A 23,172-nucleotide genomic window follows, 5' to 3' on the forward strand; every position below is an offset into this window, starting at 1 on the left:
GGGTACGGATACTAGTTTGAAAAATATAATAGGTTCAATACTAAGAACATATAAAGTTGAATTCATAGAATTTAAATCTTGAATTTGTCTTAAACGTAGGAATCATGTTCATTTGATCACAATCCTTAGTAATCGGTTCAAAGAGTGTTATTATACAAGAATTGTGTAAAAAAATTATATTAGTAGTGCAATATATACATATATATTTTGTAATAATATGTTATTACTCTATCTTTTAAGTTACAATATCCTACTTAAGATCAAAATATAACTTGTTGCTATACGTCAATTCGACATGCAGAGTAAAGAATTTTCACTTTCATTGCAAATACTGTTTTCCTCATTCTCGTTTCTAATTCCCTAGTTATTCAACTCATAAATTATTCTGATCTGTTAAGTAGTCTGACTAAACCATTAGGAAGAACATGTACGTAAATCAAATCATTTATGACTTGTTCTTATCCTGTAACCCACTAGAGCTCCTCCATATCCACTTTTCGTGGACGAAAATTTCAATATAAATAAATTTAACTTATTACTTGGATAAGTTCAAAGACTATTTTGATAAGAAATGTTTTCAAGCTTTCAGAAACGATGTAAATCTATTCATACTTTCCTTCCCAATTTCAACAGAACTATAATGACATTCATATTTTCTCATATTACCACGTCATACTCGTTTTGTAGGTGGTAAAATGTTTGTTTTGGTTCTGATAGTTTATGCTAAAGAAAGTGAACATATTAAATAAATAATTTAAGCTTTTATGCATATATTTGCTTTTCTCATCGCCTTTACACTTAGACGTTCCATATGAACGGAATTTGTTGAAGTTTCTTGATTGGCTTTTTTCTTAAATTTTATGTTCTGCCTAATATCAACATATAAACAAAATGAATATAATAATTATTAATTTGATAAAAATAATGACTTACCTACTATTACATGTTAAGATAAAATATTTATTGGTAGTTTTGAAACAAAAGGTATTAAAGTTATAAATATAATTAAATAAATAAATATGTAGTCTGTAAAATCTTTTAGATAAGATGATTACATACTTTGACATGATATCAAAAACAGACAAAAGTCTTAAATTCGTGTTTGACCTCACTCATTATTAAAATGAATCATGTGTTTGATCCATTGAAAAAATAAATCAAAGCCAGCCTATAAAGGGACATATTGATGATATAATAATCAAATAAAAGTATATATACTTTCTAATATTTAAAATTTTTGGCTTAATACATCGATAACTCATTAAACTTGTCAGTAAATTCTATTTCGACACTCAAATTACGATATGTTCCAATTGAGCACCTAAACACATGATAACGTGTTCACATTAACACTTTCGATTAAACTTTTTAAAAAACCTTCGTGCAAACGTCTATTAGATAGTTAACTTAACCCCATAAAATATTACTCCCTCCGGTTCATAATAAGTGTCCACTTAACCTTTTTATTGTGGTCCAAAATAAGTGTCCACTTACATAAACATGAAGGAATTAGCTTTATTTGTTCAGATTCTTCCTTATTAAGTGTTAAGTGATCAGATCTCATTGCGTCAACTCAATAATAATCTGCAAATCTTAATTAAGGATAGTTTAGTTAAAATATCTCTTTTTAAAATAAGAAGAGAATTAGTATTTTCTTAATGAATGTGGCAAGACTTAAAAAGACAATTATTTTCAACCTGTTATGAAAAATAAGTGTGGATGTCCACCACTCTAGAAATAAATTCCCACTTCCTCCATGATCACAAATATAATGCCTCTTCCATTATCTTCCACCATCTTAATGGTTCTTCCATTATCTTCCACCATCATAATGGTTCTTCCATTATCTCATATATTGAATGCATATGTAGTACTATAAATGGAGACATAAGTTTTCATATGGAATGAACTTGTAACACATTTTGGAAGAATAATAAAATCTCTCCTCTCTTGTCTATCTATTTCTATTGTTTTCATCCTTTACTATTGTTACTCTTTTAGCTTCATTTTATAACACGTTATCAGCACGAGACTCTACCGTCTCAAGGAATTTTTGAAGGTTAAAGTAATTTTTTTATTCTCTCTATTTTATGGCTAACCTTACAAAACTCGAGTTTGTTGCCCTTGATATTTCGGGCAAGAACTACCTATCATGGGTGCTAGATGCTGAAATCCATCTTGATGCTATGGGTCTTGGAGACACCATTAAAGAAAATAATAAAGCATCCAACCAAAAAAATGCCAAGGCTATGATATTCTTGCGTCATCATCTTGATGAGGACCTGAAAATTGAATATCTTACTATTAAGAATCCACTCGTTTTATGGAAAAACTTGAAAGAAAGGTATGACCACCTGAAGATGGTCTTCCTCCCAAAAGCACGACATGAATGGATCAATCTAAGGCTACAAGATTTCAAATCAGTTATGAAGTATAACTCTGAGATGTTCAGAATTACTTCTATATTGACACTATGTGGAGAAAAGATTAGTGATTCTGATAAGCTGGAAAAGACGTTCTCCACTTTTCATGCCTCGAATGTGCTCCTGCAGCAGCAATATCGAGAGAAAGGTTTCACAAAGTATTGTGATTTGATTGCTCATCTTCTTGTGGCTGAACAAACTAATGATTTGCTGATGAAAAATCACGAGAATCGACCTACTGGCACTGCACCACTCCCCGAAGTGAATGAGGTGTATGCCCACTACTCCAGGCGTGGAAAAGGTCGTGGCCCGGGTCGTGGTCATGATAATAGTCGTGGTCGTGATAATAGTCGTGGTCGTGGTGGTTATAATGGTCAAAGAAGAAATTATTTTCCTGGTGTTAATCACTCTTCAAGGAAAAATCACCACCAAAAGAGGAAAAAAAAGGATGATAGGCATGAAGTGCCAGAAGCACGTGGCTCAGAAAACAAATGCTATCGATGTGGTGGAAGTGGACACTGGTCACGTACCTGTCGTACGGCAAAGCACTTGGTTGAGCTTTATCAGGCATCAATTAAAAGAAAAGAGAAAAATCCCGAAGCTAATTTTATCTCTGAAAATCAAATTGACATCACACACTTGGATGTAGCAGATTTCTTTGAGCACCCTGAACGAAAGATAGATCACTTGATTGGTGATGATTTTGTGGTTAGAGATGATTGAGTTGTTTATTTTAATTTTTACTAGTTGTAATAGTTGATGAATAAAAGACCATGTGACAATAGTTGTTTACATGAGTACTATTTTTAATTAGTCTAGATTTAGTAAGTTTGTTATAGTCAGTTATTAATAAAAATTTTAAATCTGGTTTGTCTTGATTAAATAATATTTTAATATTGGTATTAGTATCCTCTGCTTACTAATTATAGAGGCTCAGTGAGTATTTTGGGAGATTTATAAACTAATGACACCAATTCAATGGAGTTTGAATTATCTATATCTTGTTACTTCTTCTATTCCTCTGGCCGACAAGATTTTTCATTTTATCTACACTTTGCATTCTTTTAATCACTACACTTTATACTTGAAGTATAATAGAATTAATAAACTACTAAAGAGCGAACTGGAAAGATGGGAATTGATTTATCAAATCTAGTGGTATAAATTGCAGTGTTATGCTATTTCATTTTTACAGTTACATATTTAATTCATGTCTCTTGGTACTTTTATTCTATGGCTTGTTAGCATAGATTGAGATGTGTATAACGTGGCTATACCCTATTAAGTTTCTAATTGGAGGGATGTGGTAACAAGTCACATGGATGATAGCTTGTCAACTTGTTTTTTGCACGAGTCATGGTAATGAATATGTCAGTACTTCATTTTACCGGATAAAATACGTGAAACTATTTTTATCTAACCTCCTTGACTTTATATGTGTATAAGTGTTAATATTTAATGGGTATTCATTTAATTTTGTGTATGTAATTTCACTTGAAGATATGGATTATTCTCAAAGCAAGTTTGGATTAAAATCCAATTATGAAGACATTTGTTTGATTGATTCTGCTACTACACACACGATATTCAAAGATAAGAAATATTTTACTCATTTACTTATGGGTAAGGCAAAAGTTAATACCATATCTGGTAGTACTAGTTTGATTGAAGGCTCCGGAAAAGCCACCATAATTTTACCTAAGGGAACAAAACTCATTATAAGCAATGCCATGTTCTCTCCTAAGTCCAGAAGGAACTTATTAAGTTTTAAAGATATCCGTCAAAATGGATACCATATTAAAACAATGGATGAGATGAATCTTGAATATATTGGTATCACCAAGGATGTCTCTGGCCAGAAAGTTGTTATAGAAAAGTTTCCTGCTTTGTCTTCTGGCTTATATTGGACAAAAATTGGTGTAATTGAGGCACACTCTGTCGTAAACCAGAAGTTTACTGACTCCAATACGTTTGTACTTTGGCATGATCGATTGGGACACCCTGGATCTATAATGATGAGACAAATTATAGAAAATTCAAATGGGCACCCATTAAAGAACCTGAAGATTCTTTTAAATAATGAATTTTCTTGCCCTTCTTGTTATCAAGGCAAGTTAATTATTAGGCCATCACCTACAAAGGTTGAGTTTGAATCCCCTGAATTTTTGGAACGTATACATGGGGATATTTGTGGACCAATTCACCCCCCTAGTGGGTCATTTAGATATTTTATGGTCCTAATAGATGCTTCTTCTAGATGGTCTCATGTGTGCCTACTGTCATCTCGCAACCTGGCGTTTGCGAAATTATTGGCACAAATAATTCGATTACGGGCACAATTTCCTGATAATCCGATAAAGTCTATTCACCTTGATAATGCTGCAGAGTTTTCATCCCAAACATTTAATGATTATTGTTTATCAATTGGGATAAGAGTTGAACATCCTGTAGCTCATGTTCACACTCAAAATGGCCTTGCAGAGTCATTAATTAAACGTCTACAGTTGATTGCAAGACCATTACTCATGAAAACGAGGTTTCCCCCGGCTGTTTGGGGTCACGCTATTTTGCATGCAGCAACACTTGTTCGTCTCAGACTGACAAACTATCATAAATTTTCTCCGTTGCAATTGGTTTTGGGTCAAGAACCTAATATATCCCATCTAAAATTTTTTGGATGTGCCGTATATGTGCCTGTAGCACCACCACATCGCACCAAGATGGGTCCCCAAAGAAGATTAGGAATATATGTTGGGTTTGAATCGCCCTCCATTATTCGCTACCTTGAACCATTAACCGGAGATTTGTTCACTGCTCGATTTGCAGATTGTCAATTTGATGAGACAATTTTCCCAAAATTAGGGGGAGAGAATAATGAAATAAAAAGGGAAATTTTGTGGAATAATTCATCATTGTCTCATCTTGATCCACGTACTTCTATTTGTGAGCAAGAGGTTCAAAAGATTATTCACTTGCAGAAAATAGCAAATCAAATGTCAGACGCATTTACAAATTTGCAAAGGATTACCAAATCACATATCCCTGCAGAGAATGTCCCGATTCGGATTGATGTCCCTGTAGGACCATCTACTAGTGTCATAGCAAACGAGTCCAAAGCACGCCAGAAGCGTGGTAGACCACTGGGTTCTAAGGATCGAAATCCTAGAAAAATAAAAATAAATAGTCAAGATGACACTACGAAAGAACCTCATAAAGAAATTCGAGATTTGAGCAATAGTGATATTCTTGAAGAATTCAATGAGCCTGGGACTCAAGAAAATGAGGAAATATTAATTAATCCAATTAATGTTGGGGCTAATTTGAATCGATTGGAAATAAATGTGGATTATGCCTTTGCCTATAATGTTGCAACAAGAATTATGCAAGATAGTGAGGATCTTGAACCCCAATCTGTTAAAGAATGCCAAGAAAGACGTGATTGGCCAAAGTGGCAAGAGGCAATTCAATAAGAGTTAAACTCACTTACCAAACGGGAAGTTTTTAGACCTGTAGTCCAAACACCTAATGGCATTAAACCTGTTGGTTATAAATGGGTTTTTGTGCGAAAAAGAAATGAGAAAAATGAGATACAAAGATATAAGGCACGCCTTGTTGCACAAGGATTTTCACAAAGGCCTGGTGTTGATTATGAAGAGACATACTCCCCTGTTATGGATGCAATAACATTACGTTATCTCATTAGTTTCTTTTTCCATGAGAGACTTGAGATGCATTTGATGGATGTGGTTACAGCATATCTATATGGATCACTTGAAAATGAAATATACATGAAAATCCCTGAAGGATTTAAGATGCCTGAAGCATGTAGTTCAAAGTCTCGGGAAATGTATTCAATCAGATTACAAAGATCATTGTATGGTTTGAAGCAATCCGGGTGCATGTGGTATAACCGCCTTAGTGAATATTTGTTAAAGGAAGGCTATACAAATGATGCAATTTGCCCATGTGTTTTTATAAAGAAAGTAATATCGGAGTTTGTTGTACTTGCTGTATATGTTGACGACATAAACTTTATTGGAACTCCTGGAGAGCTAAAAAAGGCAATTGATTATTTAAAGAAGGAATTTGAGATGAAAGATCTTGGAAAGACAAAATTATGCCTTGGTTTGCAAATTGAACATTTGACAAATGACATTTTTGTCTATCAATCTACCTATACAGAGAAATTATTGAAACGATTTTATCTGGATGAAGCACATCCATTAAGTACTCCAATGGTTGTTCGATCACTTGATGCGAATAAAGATCCGTTCCGACCTCAAGAAAAGAATGAGGAAATTCTTGGTCCAGAAGTACCATATCTTAGTGCAATTGGTGCACTAATGTATCTTGCCAATACCACAAGGCCTGACATAGCATTTTCAGTTAATGTGTTAGCGAAACATAGTTGTGCTCCTACAAGGAGACACTGGAACGGAATTAAACACATATTGAGGTATCTAAAGGGGACTATTGATTTAGGCTTATTTTATTCTAGCAATTGCAGTTCCGATCTTGTTGGTTATGCAGATGCATGGTATTTATCTGACCCATATAAAGCTAGATCTCAAACAGGCTATGTATTTATTTGTGGGGGCGCTGCCATATCTTGGCGATCTACAAAGCAGTCTATTGTGGCTACCTCATCAAATCATGCTGAGATAATAGCTATTCATGAAGCGAGTCGTGAAGTTGTGTGGCTAAGGTCAATGATACATCTCATTCGAGAAAAGTGTGGTTTGAAATGTGATAAAATACCCACAATCTTATATGAAGATAATGCAACATGCATTGCCCAATTGAAAAGAGGTTTCATAAAATGAGATAGAACGAAGCACATTTCACCAAAGTTATTCTTCACACATGATCTCCAGAAGAATGGTGATATTGATGTGCAACAAATCCGTTCAAGTGACAATCCTGCAGATTTGTTCACCAAATCTTTACCAACTTCAACTTTTGAGAAGATGATATTCAAGATTGGAATGCGAAGACTCCGACATCTAAATTTTGGTCTTCATCAGGGGGAGTGAAATACGCGCTGTACTCTTTTTTCCTTAGCTGAGGTTTTGTCCCACCGGGTTTTCCTGGCAAGGTTTTTAATGAGGCAGCTAGCAATGCGTATTACGAGATATGTGTACTCTTTTTCCTTCACTAGGATTTTTTCCCACTGGGTTTTTCCTAGTAAGTTTTTAACGAGACACATCATCTATTAAGACATGGACATCCAAGGGGGAGTGTTATGAAAAATAAGTGTGGATGTCCGCCACTCTAGAAATAAATTCCACTTCCTCCATGATCACAAATATAATGTCTCTTCCATTATCTTCCATCATCTTAATGGTTCTTCCATTATCTTCCACCATCATAATGGTTCTTCCATTATCTCATATATTGAATGCATATGTAGCACTATAAATAGAGGCATAAGTTTTCATATGGAATGAACTTGTAACACATTTTGGAAGAATAATAAAATCTCTCCTCTCTTGTCTATCTATTTCTATTATTTTCATCCTTTACTATTGTTACTCTTTTAGCTTCATTTTATAACACAACCAAAGAAAATATTTCATTTAATTCCACACATCATCATCAACCAGGTATCACGTGTTTGGGGAAGGATAAATAAATGATAGAACAGGTAAAGGGTGGGACAGTGTGAATTGAATGAGGAAGTAGATTAGCAAAGACATCATGAAAACGTTAGGCTGACGTGAGAACCGTATTAGAAAAGAAAAAGGAAAATGTCCCGGCCCTTTGGCCCCCATTCTCTCGATCTTCTTTTGACTTGCCAATTTCAACTAACGAATACCTCTATAAATTGGTACAAAAACCTCACTATTTTAGACAAGCATTGCATTAAAAACCGGACATAAAATAGTATATCACAAGTAGAGAAATGCCACCGCGTTCTGTTGTCAAGAAATTTCTCGCAAGGCCTCAGCATGAAGGACTTGGTGCTGTTGTTAGAAGAAGCATTGGAAGGTACTTTATCCAAACTCCTTAGTTAGAAAATTATACCGTATATATAATATTAAAGTTCTTTTTTTACGTATATATATTGTAATGTTGAATTTCCTCGACTTTTTGATGTGTTTATTATTTTTATATTTTGAATTCCCTTACTGAAAATTCTGACTCAGTCACTACTACACAAACAAATGCACATTGATTTTTTGCAGTTCTTATGAGCTGATCACCAAGAAGATTAATTAATTTATATTTTATGCTTTTCTCAGGTTTGAGTTGAGATACTTTGACCCTTTTCTTGTTTTGGATGAGTTCTCAGTTTCTGCTCCTGCTGGGTTTCCTGATCATCCACATAGAGGTGACATTCTAATGATTCCTTTTTTGACATTTTTGTGTTCTTTTTTCTTCGCGAAAAAAATCAATTCTCTCTTTAATGCTAAAACCAATTCTCTCTTTAATGCTAAAGAGTTTTAAGTTATATACATTATCAATGTAAAATGTTTTTTATAGTATTAGGTCATTCAAATGATATTCATATATAAATTTTGTTAAAATATGAAATTAATTCATAATCCCGAAAATAAACTAGTAATTACTTGCTACAATAGATAAATGTGAGCGAAGTTCGTTATATGTATTTAAATTAATCTCAATGCTAAATTAGCAATTTCTCTTCACTAATGTGTTCTAATTTATCATACTTATGTTTCTAAATTTACAGGCTTTGAAACGGTCACCTACATGTTGCAGGTATTATTTTATAAAAGTCACTCTGTTTCTCCCTTAATTAATTATTCAAAAACCCAATACAGACGTAATCATAGTTTTTCCATCTGTAGTCGTATTCATTCATTGTTTGTGTGGATTGTCAAAGGCTAAACTAATGGATTACTATATTAATATATTGATATATTTTCATGTTTTGGAAGGCAGTAGTTGAGCAGATGTGATTGTGTAACTTCTAAGAAAGCAACTTATATGCTACTTACTACTTTTTTACAAAAAGTAAAATACAAAATATCCTGTTTAGTCCTGCTAACGCATGTTAATCAAATAAAGGTTCATCTATTATGGAGTGTAAATATCAAGGCTAACTAGCGAAGTTTCTTTGCATAGATATTACGCGCTCCGCTCCATTCCAGTTTACTTGACCCTTTAATTCTTTTTAGTCGATTTTTTGTGTGAAAAGGACATCATTCTAAATTTGAAAATAATTTAATTCAAACTTTCCATTTTTTTTTTTTGACAAAAAGTTATGTTATGACATATTTAAGAGTTTTATAGCAATATAAATTTTCTGACTTGTTTAAGCTCTCAAGTTTCAAAAATCTTTCCTTTTTTACAACTTCAGATCAAGTCAAATAAATTCACGTAATTTTAAAACAGAAGGATCAAAGTATTTACCTTTGAAATGAAAAGTAATTTAAAAGTGACGCATTTAGTAGTGCATTTCTTGAAATTCATTCAAATTCAATGGGGTCATCAACTTTTGTGGGTGGAGCAATGACAAAAAGTTATGTTATGACATACTTTAGTAGTACTATGTTACTTAATCATATTAATTAAAAAGCAATTAATTTGACACTGCAGGGAGCTGTGACACATGAAGATTTTGAAGGCCACAAAGGAAGGATTGAAGCTGGTGATTTACAGTGGATGACAGCTGGAAGAGGAATAGTTCATTCTGAAATGCCTGCAGCTGAGGGAACTCAAAAGGGTTTACAGTTGTGGATTAATCTCTCCTCCAAACATAAAATGTATGCATTATTCCTTCTACTTTATTACTAGTAAAAGAATTTAACTTTGTACACTGATCAAGCCATCTAAAAGGTAATTATAGATTATCGTCCATAAGATATAAAATTAATAACTTGAAAAATAATGCACGTTATTTGTTACAACAGATTATAAATAAAGTTTGCATATATATATGTGAAGGGGCACCTTGGTTTGAAGTAATTGGAAATGGGAACATAGGCAGGGTGCAACCTTATTTAACGGGTTCGATTAAACTTGATAAGTCCATGCGGAATATAAATACATGTGAAATATTAATAAAATTACAATAAAATACTAAATTCTGAACTTAGATTTTTCAAAAATACAACAATGTAGAACTTAAAGGTTGAATCCAGCAAATATATTTTTCGAATCCGTCTTCAAGTGCAAAAGGCATCTTCAGCTAAATTCAGGGGCAAATTATTTATGAATTCAACTGAACCTAATAATTTTTGCTCAATTCCTCTATATGTCAATAAATTTACAACGTGTACAAATATTGAGTTTAGAACCTATAATTTAAATATTCGTTGGGTTCATGCATAGCATCCGGAATTCATAAATTCAAATCTTGAATTTGACAGGATACAACCAAGGTACCAAGAGATATCAAGCGAAGACATTGCAGAAGCAGCAAAAGATGGGATCAAGGTGAGAATAATAGCAGGGGAATCATTAGGAGCAAAATCAGCCATATATACAAGGACTCCAACAATGTATTTGGATTTCACTCTAAAGCCAGGATCCCATCTTCATCAACCAATTCCAAAATCATACAATGCATTTGTGTATGTCTTGGAAGGAGAGGGAATTTTTGGGCCTCATGAATCCTCATCAACATCAGCACATAATCTCCTTTTATTGGGTGGTTCTGGTGATGGACTTGAGGCATGGAACAAATCAACAAAGCCCTTAAGGTTCATATTGGTGGGTGGTGAACCATTGGGTGAACCAGTAGCACAACTGGGGCCTTTTGTCATGAATACTCAACAAGAGATTGACCAAACTGTAGAAGATTTTGATAATTATACTAATGGTTTTGAAAAAGCCAAGCACTGGAGGTCTCAAGCCAGAATTCTCCTTGACTATTAGGACAAAATGACAAAAATGGTCCCGGTTCAAAATAATTTCTCAAGTATCACTTGATCAGTTTTGATCCTTTGAATATTTGTCAAAAATGTGCATTTTTTGATCCCCATCAGATATTTATCAAATTCTGATTGTTAAATGTAATCATAATTGTGAAAATAGAAAGTATTTAACGAGAAGTCACATTTAGAAGTACATATTTTGTAGTTTATGGTATATTTTTCTATTTCAGATGCTATTTTTGAGGTACAATTTCTGTTTTTTTTTTTTTTTTTGGGAATATCAAGAGTCTTGTATAGTTCCCTTCTTTTTCCGGCAAATTTAAAGGAACAAACCGCGTTGATACTTAAGGTACTATTTTAGATCTACAAGCAAAGATAACGGATCATTTTTGTCATTTTCTCGCAAGTAGTCTATCATCTTGACAGAATAACTAAAGATCATTTAAACTTGACACGTTTTATTCGAATCCCCCAAAATATCAGTAGTCTTAATTATCCCCCCTTTATTCGATAGTCCTTACCCCTTAGATGCTGATGTGGCAAAGAGAGTGACTATACTCTTTTTTAGGCGTGTGGCGATGAAAAAATTGAATCAACTCCCAAGTAGGCTAGTTTTAAACTGTTAATCGCCACATAATCATAAATGATTAAATTATTTATTTTAATTATGTATTTTTTATTTTATTTCAGCTTAATATATAATGCAAATTTGCCCTAACTTTGCATTTTTAAAGTTTATTCATTAAATGAAATGACGACTTGCTCCAATTGTATATTTCTTTGTTTTTCAAGGCCAATTTGAAAAGAATTTTTTTTGGCTCGAACTCCATCATTTTAGCCCAATAAAGTTAGTTTAGTAAAAAAATAATAATAAAGTACCAAATGTTTATTTCTTTTTAGATGCAATGACTATTAATTTCAAATGTGTATTTTCTTTTCAAGCCAAAATCAAAGAAGAAAACTTAGAGTTCCATTAGTTTTAATTAAATAATTTTTTTAATCAAAATAATGGAGTTGCAATTGTGTTCTTCTTTTTTATTTCTTGTTTAGATGCAATGACTATTTATTTCAACTGTTATTTTCTTTCCGGTCCAAGTCTATATAAAAATATACATGTTAGAGCTCTTTTATTTTTAATGGAATAAGAAGTTTTAACAAACTTAATAATTCTTATTATATCTTATTTAGATGTAATGACCATTTGTTTCAACAGTGCATTTCTTCTTTTCAAAAAATAAATTGGCTAATATTTTAGTATTTTTAGCCAAATAATTTTTTTTGCCTAAAAAGTGAAGGTCTAGCAACGCATTTTACTAATTTGACCCGAAAAAGAAAATCTAGAAATTAATGCATATTACAAAAATAAAAGAAATATTTTTAATTTTAAAAATTCCACGTGGACAAAAGATTCACATGGTAGACACATGTATCAAACTCTCTTAGAATGAGATCGTGCAGACGGTAAAGACTATTAAATAGCAAAATTTAGGGTGGAATTAAGACTACTGATCGTTTAGGAGATCTGAATAAAATGCGTCATTAGGGGTAATTAAAACTACTAATTGAGGGGGAATCTAAATAAAATGTGCCAAATTTAAGAGAGTCTTTGAGTATTCTACCTTAATTCTTTTGTTATTTTTCCTTGTTTTTTCTTTTGTCTTTTTCCCAATGATTATTTTAAGGTTTTCAATATATCCAAAGCACCCCTTTTGAGTCCCCCATTTTCATAGCAAATGATAAGGCTCATTTAGGCATGTCCCCCACTGTAGAATGATTCGTCAGCTGTACATTTTTTTTTCGGCCAAGTGTTGTTACCTTTTTATTATAGAAAAAAAGACGGAGGATTAAAGTGTCGAAATGTCGAAAAACTCAACCTAATTCTTGGTGTCACGAATAAGAAAAAATAAAAATAAAGTGACTGTTTATGCTCTTTAGTTATTTTGATTATAAACTTTACAAGCATGTCACTCCTATCATTGAAAATGAAGACTAGAAAAGAGATACTACTCATTTCATTATTGTTCTGTGGGAATATTTTAATTGGTAAAAAATTCATCACACCCATTATTTATATAGTAAGTTAATGAATGCAAGATAAATATCTTTCATACGTATTTATCACTTAATTATGATCATGTGTAATGTATTACTATTACTTTTAATTTTTAAGTGCTAAAGTTAATCTCATTTATTTTGCACGAATATCAAGTACTGAGGAAGTATAATACCTTAAAAGAAGCGTTCATAATGTTTTGACTTTCCTAACTAGTGCTCGCTAAAATTAATCCAACAATCAATATAATACATACTAGATGTGTCCTGTTAAAACGGATTGTAATTCTAGTTTGAATAAATTGCTGTAATCTTTTAGCAATTGACTAATTCACGGTGAATTACCCTTACGAAAAAAGTTTATCATATGACTTTTGACTGCTCATTTTGGATGTTTTGAAGTTCTTTAATTTTGGGAAAGAAAATGTGTTCTTTATTCTGTTAGGATAAAAGTTACTCCTGTAAGATAATGACGAAATGGTCTGAGAGACCCATGTATTAGTTCCAGTTTGTCATTTCGGTCCTTTTATTTCATGGGGTTTCGAGTAGACACTTCAATTTGATCAAAATGCATATTTTAAATGCCTCTAATTGTTGACCAAATGTATGTGGCAGTAAATATACTGAGTTGGACAAAATACGTAAACTGCAAGCATATTAGAAGCGTAAATATTAATAACTTTTATTTAAAAAGAACCAAAACCAGAATAAAATAAAAAATAAAAGGTCCAAAGAAATTTAAAATGAAAGGTGCAAAATTTCTCTTTAAAAACTGGCTTCATCCTAAATGACAAAAACTCCATCAATATATAACTACAGTCAAACCTCTCTATAATTGTCATTCGTTATAACAACATTTCACTATAACGACATGATTTTCTCCGGAACTGGTTTTTCATGTTATATTTTACTTCTCTATAACAACATTCTACCTATAACAGCAGTGCCAATCATTATAGCGGTACACTCGTTATAAAATTACCTCTATATAACAGCCATACTTAAATATTGTGTAATAATATTTTGTAAGAAATATATTATGTATAAAATAAAAAGCTAATGTTAAAACTCAACTGTCATATGAGGTGAGATAGAAGAGTCAACTGTTATGCTCATAGACAACCTTCAAGAAAGCTATTGAATTCCGTTTTGCTGAAAGTTTGGACAAAATTCTTCGAAAATTCAAGTGTTATATTGTCACTAAGAGACTGGAATTTACGAAACAACCTACAATTGTAGAATTCTTACGTCAAACCTGAAATATTTAGATTCTCAATTAATTTTAAATGCATATGTTCCTTAGATTTTAATTATTTATCGGTATGGTACAACTAGTTATGGATTTATTAATCTTTTCAGTTTTTAATTAATGAGATATGAAAATCAATTGAGACTTTAAAATTAACAAGTATATCACTTTCGTTTATATGTAACATAAAAGTACATAAAAATAATTAATGTTTGCGTACTTGTGTTTATAACAACTAAATGGGATTTAAACATCTAATTTCAGTATACATATATAACAGCACCTCACTATAGCAGCCGTAAAATTTTTGGACAAACGCTGTCATTATAGACAGGTTTGACTGCACCTGCTTAAACTCCGAAAGCAGACTTTTTAATCATTAGCATTGTTGTCTCAAACATTGTAAAGCTTAATAAGGAAAAACAGGAAGAGAGAGAAATCAACGATGGAGGAGATTAGTGGATTAATGTTTAAAGTTTATTTTATTTTCTACAGTACTCCTACAAAACAGAAAATAGCAGAAACTAAGTACAAATTCTCTGTATAAATCCCTTGCATCTCCTTGCCCATTTTGTACTGCTAAATGCTTCAACTATTTCTTTGATATCATTTTTGATTTGTTGAACTGTAGTATCTACCTGTACATTGTGTTGTTTAAAGATTTTGTCGTTCCTGGTGATCCACGCATAGTATATACAAGCTCCAAATGCTGCAGCAACCAACTCTTTCTGCCCAAGACTATGCCCCAACCAGCGACTGAGTTCATCCCAAACTGCTATCCTCCAAGATCAATCAACGAAAAAATGAGTAGCTGACTCCATGACTCCATCATCAAACATACAACAATAGAGTAGCAACTACAATTATGAAAGACACTTGTACTGAGATGGTAAATACAATAATTCAACTTTCTGATTCTATTCCTTCCAATATAATCACATATCTGTCCATACATCATCTCTATGACACATTTGACAAGTCTAACTGAGATCAAAAAATCAGAAGATCAGCAAGAAGAATGGCGAGGCAGCATCTCAAAATGCCAATCAAAACTGAGGATTGACCGATTGGATAGGTGGGAGCAGCATTAGCTGTAGACTCATTGCACGCAGTAGGGGCTATGTTTGCAATAGGAGGTAGAGCTGGCGAATACTGAGGAGGCATGAATTGTAGAAGACCTCCAGGTTCAATGGGGCTAAGATACGGTGGTCGGTCTTTGTAACCCAAACAATGGCTCCCTGTAACCCAGCACATGAATAGATATCAGCACATGAAATTCAGATAATGCAAAAAAATGAGGGAACAATAAAGAAAGAGAAGCTGGGGGTGGAATGCGATGGACGTATAGACGAGCTACTGGAATCACTTACTTCTGTATCTAGCAGCTGTGCCAGGGAAATCTGTTATAACACCATCAATTCCTGCTCCAGCAACATAGCTGTTTATCTCTACAGATGAATCTGCAAAAAAATCCCACACTTGAGATGCATACTCATTGTTAAAGCCTTGAACGTACACTGGCAGATTTGATGACTGCAGCTTCTGCACCACATCTGTTTTCCCAACGAGAAACTCCTCCTCACTTGGAAAAACAGATTTCTTGGTTAATACTATAGAAGTAGCAAAGCTCTTGATCTCAGATATATTTGAGCTCTCAATATCCCTGATATCATCAGCAATCCTATAAACAAGTTCGTAGCTGCTTTTCTTAAATTCTTTCAGAACTGAACTGTCTTTTGATTGGATCATAACTTTCTTTGCTGTCTGATTATGGTAACCAAAACTCCTTAAGGCTTCAAGAACAGCAGCAATTACACCAAATCCCTGATTTGCCAGGTAAGCTGCATTCTACACAAGTGCCAGAACATTGTCAGATAAAAAATGAATAGGTATGGAATTATGTTGCTTCCTTCTGGCACTAAAAGTTGCTTCTTAAAACAAACTGAACAAACTGAGAAAAAATGTCGTTTATTTCGACAACATTTGAATATTTTACAGGTTTATTTATTAGCCTCATGCAGTAAACAGATGATAAATGATAGGCCTTCCCTCCTCTTGCTATGCCCTGAAAGTTGTATCCACATCTACTCCCATACCCACAAGCAATCCCCAACATAAGGAGTCATCATATAAAAATAAATAGTAATGAGTATTGCATCTTCAAGGGACGACTTTATTCTTAAATTAATAGAAATACTTTGTCATTTTCGTTTAGGAATTTTCCATCTCAAGGCATTCTTTTTCCAGCCATTAGTGCCAATTGAGTGCAAAACACAAACCACAAGAGAAAAAAGGATTTATTCTATTAAGGGGAAACCTGTAATGTCAACAACTGAAGTTAAAAATCGTTACATCCATATTCCAAAAGCCTCTTGGGATTTTCTTTGCTCATATGGAATATTATGCCTTTTTTCAAACTCTCAAAATTTAAGTCACGTCGAGTAAAGCTACTGAGAACGGATATTAGCATTTAGGTATAATATTGACTTAATATTTGCTGATACATAATGTTGTTGGAATTAACAATGTCAACAGAACCGGCAATAAATAAACTCACCTCTATGCTGATCATGACACCGGATACGGTCATGGCATTTGTTGCATATGACAAGAAATCCACCAACGACACAAAGTTTCCTTCATTACTAGCTTTTGGATTTCGGTCCAATCCAACCTCTGACCATGGGTTTGATATTACCGCTACAAGAAATTAGAGCATGTTAACTTGTTAAATATGTCATTAAAGCTTTGGCATCTAGAGATCAAATTAATTATCTGAAACCTTCACATATAAGGGGCTGGGGGTGTTACAATCCAAAAGATAAAAAAATATTATAGTTAAGAGTGAGACCAGAAACTCACTCTTGCGCACATTGATATAATTTAATACTTTTGTAGTCTGGTACAGATGAGTAATGTTGGAGATACATGGTAAGTGAGGATTCATATCGCTGACCTAACTTATTTGGGATTGAGGTGTTAGTGTTGTTGTACAATACAATTACAGAACAATTTGATGGTTAACATTAACTAGCAGTTAACCTTGTAAATGTAAGAGGACAGAATACCCTGTCACTAAATTAATTAACAGACAGATATCCAAAAATGTACACCTACATTATTCAACCCATTAACTCGAAGAAGCATCAACAACTATTGTCTTTAAACATACTATCTCCCCCGGAAACTTGAAGGCAGTAGTTGTTTACTTTGAAAAGCTGTAAGATAAAATAAAGGAAAGTTGGTTCAACTTACGTTTCAGGCTCTTAATCTCATCCCAAGTAAGCTTAACGGTGACTATTCCAAGACTTATGTTAAGCTCTGGGACACTATCAACAATATTGCCGAATGACGATTCAAAAATCGTAGTCTTATCAATCAAATTGATAGAACCCAGGCAGAAGGGTATTCCATCCTTTGTCATTTGAACAGGACAGTCGAGAACATCTGCACCATCCATAGCAGCCTTTGTATATGCCAAGTTGGTGCAACCCGGGTAGTCTCCACTTGCTCCTTCAGATGTGATAATCAGAATCTTTGCTGTAGGCCAAAACAAGAAACCGGGAAAGAGTGAGATATAATGTCTTGTACAAACTGTAATGAAAACACTAAATGCACAGTAGGAAAACTAAATCAGTAGAGGGACCTATTAATAAGAGAATCTTGATGTGACTCAAAACTTTGTCTTATCTACAGAAGAGCAACTGAACCCAACTCACGATACGAGCATGGTCACGTCGTTGCACCAAGCTCAATTGAAGTGCTAGCTTGGCTTCACATGACTCAATGAAATGTTACAGTTATGTTCTCTTGAAAAGTTAAAGTATCTCCAAGACAATATAATTCTCTAATTCTTTGCTTACTCTTTCTCAGAACAGTCTCTCGGGGATTGTAATTTGAAATGAAGCTCCACCTAGATAAGCTCATTTAATATGACAAGAGAATTGATCGCAAACTCTAAATTTTACGAATCAAACCTTTTTCAGTCTATTTCAACCTTGAGTACAGTACTAGCTCCAAAGTTTTGCAGTTGGTTTGCAATTTCATATTTTGTGTAAAAAAAGCCATCTAGTGTGCAATATTCACTGGTCTAACAAAAATAATAGTGTATATTAGTAGCTTACCTTGAGGTTTATCATTCTTATCCAAATGAGTGAAGCAATCTGCAATAGTACAAAAAGTATAAGAATAATGATGAGTATCACGGTAGAAAGAAAAATAGCACAGAGCTTCGAGACTAACTCAATATGAAATGAAAAAAAAGGTCCTGTCAGATATCCAAATCTATGATATTATGGAGGCAACTGCGATCACCTTCACCTGCCACCGTATTCACAAATCTAGTGTGTCCAAGGTCTCCTCTTTGATAGTACTATCAGTGATCAATTTATCTTCATGTCTGTTTTTATACTCAAACTCAGGAGGATAAGCTTATCACCTCAAGACCAGTTATTGGACTTTATAATAGTGGACACCCACTCTTATGAATTTGACTCTGTATATTTCACATATGTGTACAAACATTTATGTTGTCTGTTCCTCTATGATTAGCATATCCATTTTCAAAGTCCAGAGCGCCCCTGACTGCACTTCCACTAACTACGCAGGCCTTGTAAACCAGCACAATTTCAGCCTCCAGAAACTTTGGAGTTACCTAGATTTACTTTGCACCATGTGCACAATAAGACATTGACAAAAAACAGGAAATAATTGTTGAAAAATGCATGAAATTCTGAGACTGCACTAAATTGAAGATATCTTCAACAAGTCATCAGTGTTCGCAGTCATGAAAGTACTAGAATGAGCAACTAAAAATAAGAAAGCAACAATAAAAGCTTACATTAGATTCTGTTATTCATCAGTTGTAGAGTGGTTACCTATTGTCGCCGATGGAGTTACTGGGAAGTCAGACAGTACTCCATCCACAGAGAAGTTGCCATTGTCAACAAAGGACAAATACTCAGCTACGGGATCATAGCTGTAATTGTAAGCAAAATGTACATCATTTGCGAATTCCGATGCAAAAATCTGAAGACCTTCTTTATGAGCATCTAAGACTAGCGACGTATGTGGTTGTAAGTAGAATGAGTTGTCCACTGGCCAGATATAAGATTTGGGAACAAGAATTTCAGAGGCAAAGGCTTTGATAAATCCGAGGTTCTTCAATAAGGAACCATATGTTTGATTTGTTGAAGGCTCAACATCATCCTGTCCGAGAAACTGGAAAACGAGTTTTGTAACTCGTGGATCGAATTTTGGCACAATACTTCTGAGGAAATTCACCTCAGGTGATGAAATATAGTTGACGAGAAGATCCCTGGACAGGGATATAATAAAATTACTCATATTCCGATGATGCTGTCTGAAGAAGGTGTCATTCTGCAAAAAGGATTCGCAAAACAAAGGATCAATAAAAGAAGTACCGATACAAACTCAAGGCACCATTTAAACAAGATCCAATGATATACAGCAATATGTTGCAACAACACATCAAATGATAACTTTGGATGAAAAGAAACTGAAATAAATTTAAACCAGACAACTATATCCTTACAAGTGGAAACGTTTCGCAAACCGAATAAGTACCTGGATGTTCAACCATAATCCTAGAGGTTGGAGTCGTCTTTGCACATCCTGGACCATAAGAATTTTCTGCTGTCTTCCATCAAATCTTGTAGTTCGTCTAGAAATCCCTTGCCTCACTGTCCGAGAAAACAAAAGTAATGTTTTGTGCAGAAACTTCAGTCACCGGAAGTAATTGATACAAGCAAAGCAATAGGTTCGGCATCCCTAACAAGGCTATGGTTCTCTAGATTATATCAGCAACATAAGTTTCCATAACAATTTTAACATTTTACAGTAGGTATTTGTCTTAAAGTTGAGTTATCAGACACCATTACTGGCTGTCATAGATTTAAACATAAAAATCGTGAGAAGAATAAAATGTTTTACTTCAAATTACTTATGGAAAGAAAGGTTTTATTTTGAATTGGATTAAAAACTATGAATACTAGCATAAAATTCCTCGAATATAACTATGCCAATTCACACTTCACCGAAAGAATCAACTTTAGAAACGGGACTACTTTCTTTTGCAGTTCGTCAAGGAGTTGCACACTACCAATGGCGCGCAAATAAATACACACACGGAGACGACATGTCATTTCAGAAAAGAGAAAAAAAATCCAAACATGGCAGAAGCCAAAATTATTTAGAGCAGAAAAAGGGAAGAAAGAAGAATCTGATCGCCCTTTAAGACACTAAGTGAGTCAAAGCCCCTGCAATTAATTGTTTATATTATATAAACCATAGGAAGGGATATTTCAGCGAAAATTGCTATTCTTGGATATTGATTCCAGATTCTTGCACCTACACTCATGCACAATATGATATGTGAAGGACACAACCAAATCCCATAAGTTATTGAACTTACAGCTGACAGGCCCCAGATCATTGAAATAGAAAGCTACAGACCAATATGAGTCCATATAAATATCCTTTTTCACTAAGTAAACATCAATGTCAGAAGCATTGGCAAGATTCAAGTCAGGAAAACAGATGCCGACCGCATCTTTTGTGAGCTGAACATCACACCAAATAATCACATTGAACAAGCTAGTATTCACTGCCGCCATATAGGCATCATAACTTGAATCAAGAAACAGTCCAGAAAATCCACCACGGGCTACGACTAATGGTGCATCTCCTTCAAAGCAGAAATAAATACACTATAATGACTATGAAACATATGGGGTTTTTTTTATGATGCATCTCTCTTTTTTTTTTTTTTTTTTTTTTTTGCCCTCCCAAGACTTCACTTATGGGGTTACATTGGGTATGTTATTTGTAGGGTGGGGGGTGAAGAAGCATTGGGCTTGAAATTCTACCAAAAGGCTGTGTTCAGTTGTCAACGAAAGGAAAGTTTCTTAGTTTCATTAAGAACGATGATCGTAAATACAAATCCCAACAGAAAGAGAAGTCCAATTAGCAAAAATTTGTTAACTTCTTTAGCTCTTCATTACTATGAATAACTCATCTAACTTCTTTGCATCTATATCAACTATCATGACAGAAAAAATTGGTGAAAAAGTCTAGACTATTAAAGAAAACTTCGGGGTATAATTTCAAGAATTCTCAGTTTCCTGAATATAAATCTAAATTTTTAATTCCTCAGCTGACTCAAAGTTGGAAGAAAATTAAACTCACAGGTTCAGGAAAGTAAGCAACGTAGTTAAGTAAAAGAATTAAGTTACCATTTAGTAGGCGTTTGGACATGCAATATCATGTCATGAGATGAAATCCCAAATCATCCAAAAAGGCATGATTTGGGGTTTCAAATCGTGATTTCAAATTTTCTAATGTAAAAGTTGACTCATAAGTTTATACTTTGTAAAACAAATCCATAAGTTAGTAGATATATTTACCAATCATGTTTACCAGTCATTTATATAAAAAATTAAAAGATCTACAAATTGATAGTATATTTATAACAAAGTTACTCTTATCAATCATGTTAGAGGATTATATTAAAGAGTAGCTACATTACAACTTCAGAAATCCAAATTGCATGTCCAAACATGATTTCATCTCGTGATTTCAAATCATATCCAAACGTCTCCTTAGTGTTAGCCATTTATTTGTTGCATTTTTGGACTACTGTGATGGAGAAATAGAGGAACAATAATAAGCATGAGATAGATCGGAGATTCAACATTTTCAGCAAGAATGTGAACTACTATATTTGGATGAAGAAGAGAGAAACTTTAGCAATTTACAATTTTTTTGAAGTGTAGAGAGGCTGCAAAAGCTAGCTGTATGTTTTTTCAAGGTGGCGTTGTAACTATAAACGCGATTAAGCAAAGTAATGGAGTTAATGAAAGTTTGTAGTAATGGGAAGCTGTTGTTTAATTACGCGGTCTCACTTAAGTTGTCTGTATATCACGGCCGCATAATAAGCTTATGGGAGACCGGAGATTCAACATTGCCGGAGAGAATAGAAGAGAGAACTATATTATGTTCTTGCTGTTCTTATAAACACAAAGGGACACGCTTCTTCAGAAAAAAATGTCTTAAATATAATTTATAATACTTAGTAATTAATTTGCAGAACCGAAATTAGCAACAGAAAGAGAAGGTCAATAATTAGCAAAAAATTATTAACTTGATTAGCTCTTGATTACATGCAGCCATTATTAGGCTTCTTTCATCACCCACGTAGTAACTAGCATCTTAAGTGAAACTTTCCAAATTTGGTAAGTAAGCAACGGAGTTAAGTAATGTGGAAAAGCAAATGAAGTTACCGTTTAGTGTGAGCCATTTAGTGGTTGCATTGTTAGATGTTTGAGCTGCAACTATTGTGAAGGAGAAGAGGAGCAATAACAGAGACAGGAGATTACACATTTCGTCTCGTCGGGAAAGTGCATGTAGAGATAGAGATATTTAGCAAATTTAGAAAGTTTGAACGTGTAAAGAGTTTTTGAAAGCGTAGAGAGTAATTACAAAGGATACAAAAAGTTGTTGGTTTCTTCAAGCTGCAGTTTTTATCATATTTTTAGTAAACTATAAACGTGATTAAGCTAATTAAGTATCTAATAGGAGTAAATGA

General features: G+C 33.6%; 2 protein-coding genes across 3 annotated transcripts; one reads left to right on the forward strand and one right to left on the reverse strand.

The window, feature by feature from the left end:
* The first annotated feature begins 8,212 nt into the window (after nt 1-8,212).
* On the forward strand, nt 8,213-11,459 carry LOC132636309 (pirin-like protein). Its single transcript, XM_060353120.1, has 5 exons — nt 8,213-8,411; nt 8,666-8,754; nt 9,118-9,146; nt 9,987-10,153; nt 10,760-11,459. Exons 1-5 carry the CDS (start codon nt 8,326-8,328, stop codon nt 11,265-11,267), a joined length of 879 nt encoding a protein of 292 aa, XP_060209103.1. The 5' UTR covers nt 8,213-8,325; the 3' UTR covers nt 11,268-11,459.
* A 3,543-nt stretch (nt 11,460-15,002) lies between these two features.
* LOC132638541 (glycerophosphodiester phosphodiesterase GDPDL3-like) lies at nt 15,003-23,166 on the reverse strand. Of its 2 annotated transcripts, XM_060355384.1 has the most exons (9): nt 22,868-23,166; nt 21,001-21,273; nt 20,154-20,269; nt 19,445-19,946; nt 18,692-18,730; nt 17,823-18,107; nt 17,125-17,267; nt 15,938-16,415; nt 15,003-15,805 (listed from the first exon to the last, which is right to left on the reverse strand). In XM_060355384.1, exons 1-9 carry the CDS (start codon nt 22,965-22,967, stop codon nt 15,558-15,560), a joined length of 2,184 nt encoding a protein of 727 aa, XP_060211367.1. In that variant the 5' UTR covers nt 22,968-23,166; the 3' UTR covers nt 15,003-15,557. The 2 variants fall into 2 exon arrangements, with proteins under 2 accessions (XP_060211367.1, XP_060211368.1); XM_060355385.1 differs by lacking the exon at nt 21,001-21,273 and having other exon boundaries at nt 22,868-23,164.
* Nucleotides 23,167-23,172: the final 6 nt, after the last annotated feature.

Source organism: Lycium barbarum, chromosome 4 (genome assembly GCF_019175385.1).
Source record: "Lycium barbarum isolate Lr01 chromosome 4, ASM1917538v2, whole genome shotgun sequence".
NCBI classification, from domain to species: domain Eukaryota; kingdom Viridiplantae; phylum Streptophyta; class Magnoliopsida; order Solanales; family Solanaceae; genus Lycium; species Lycium barbarum.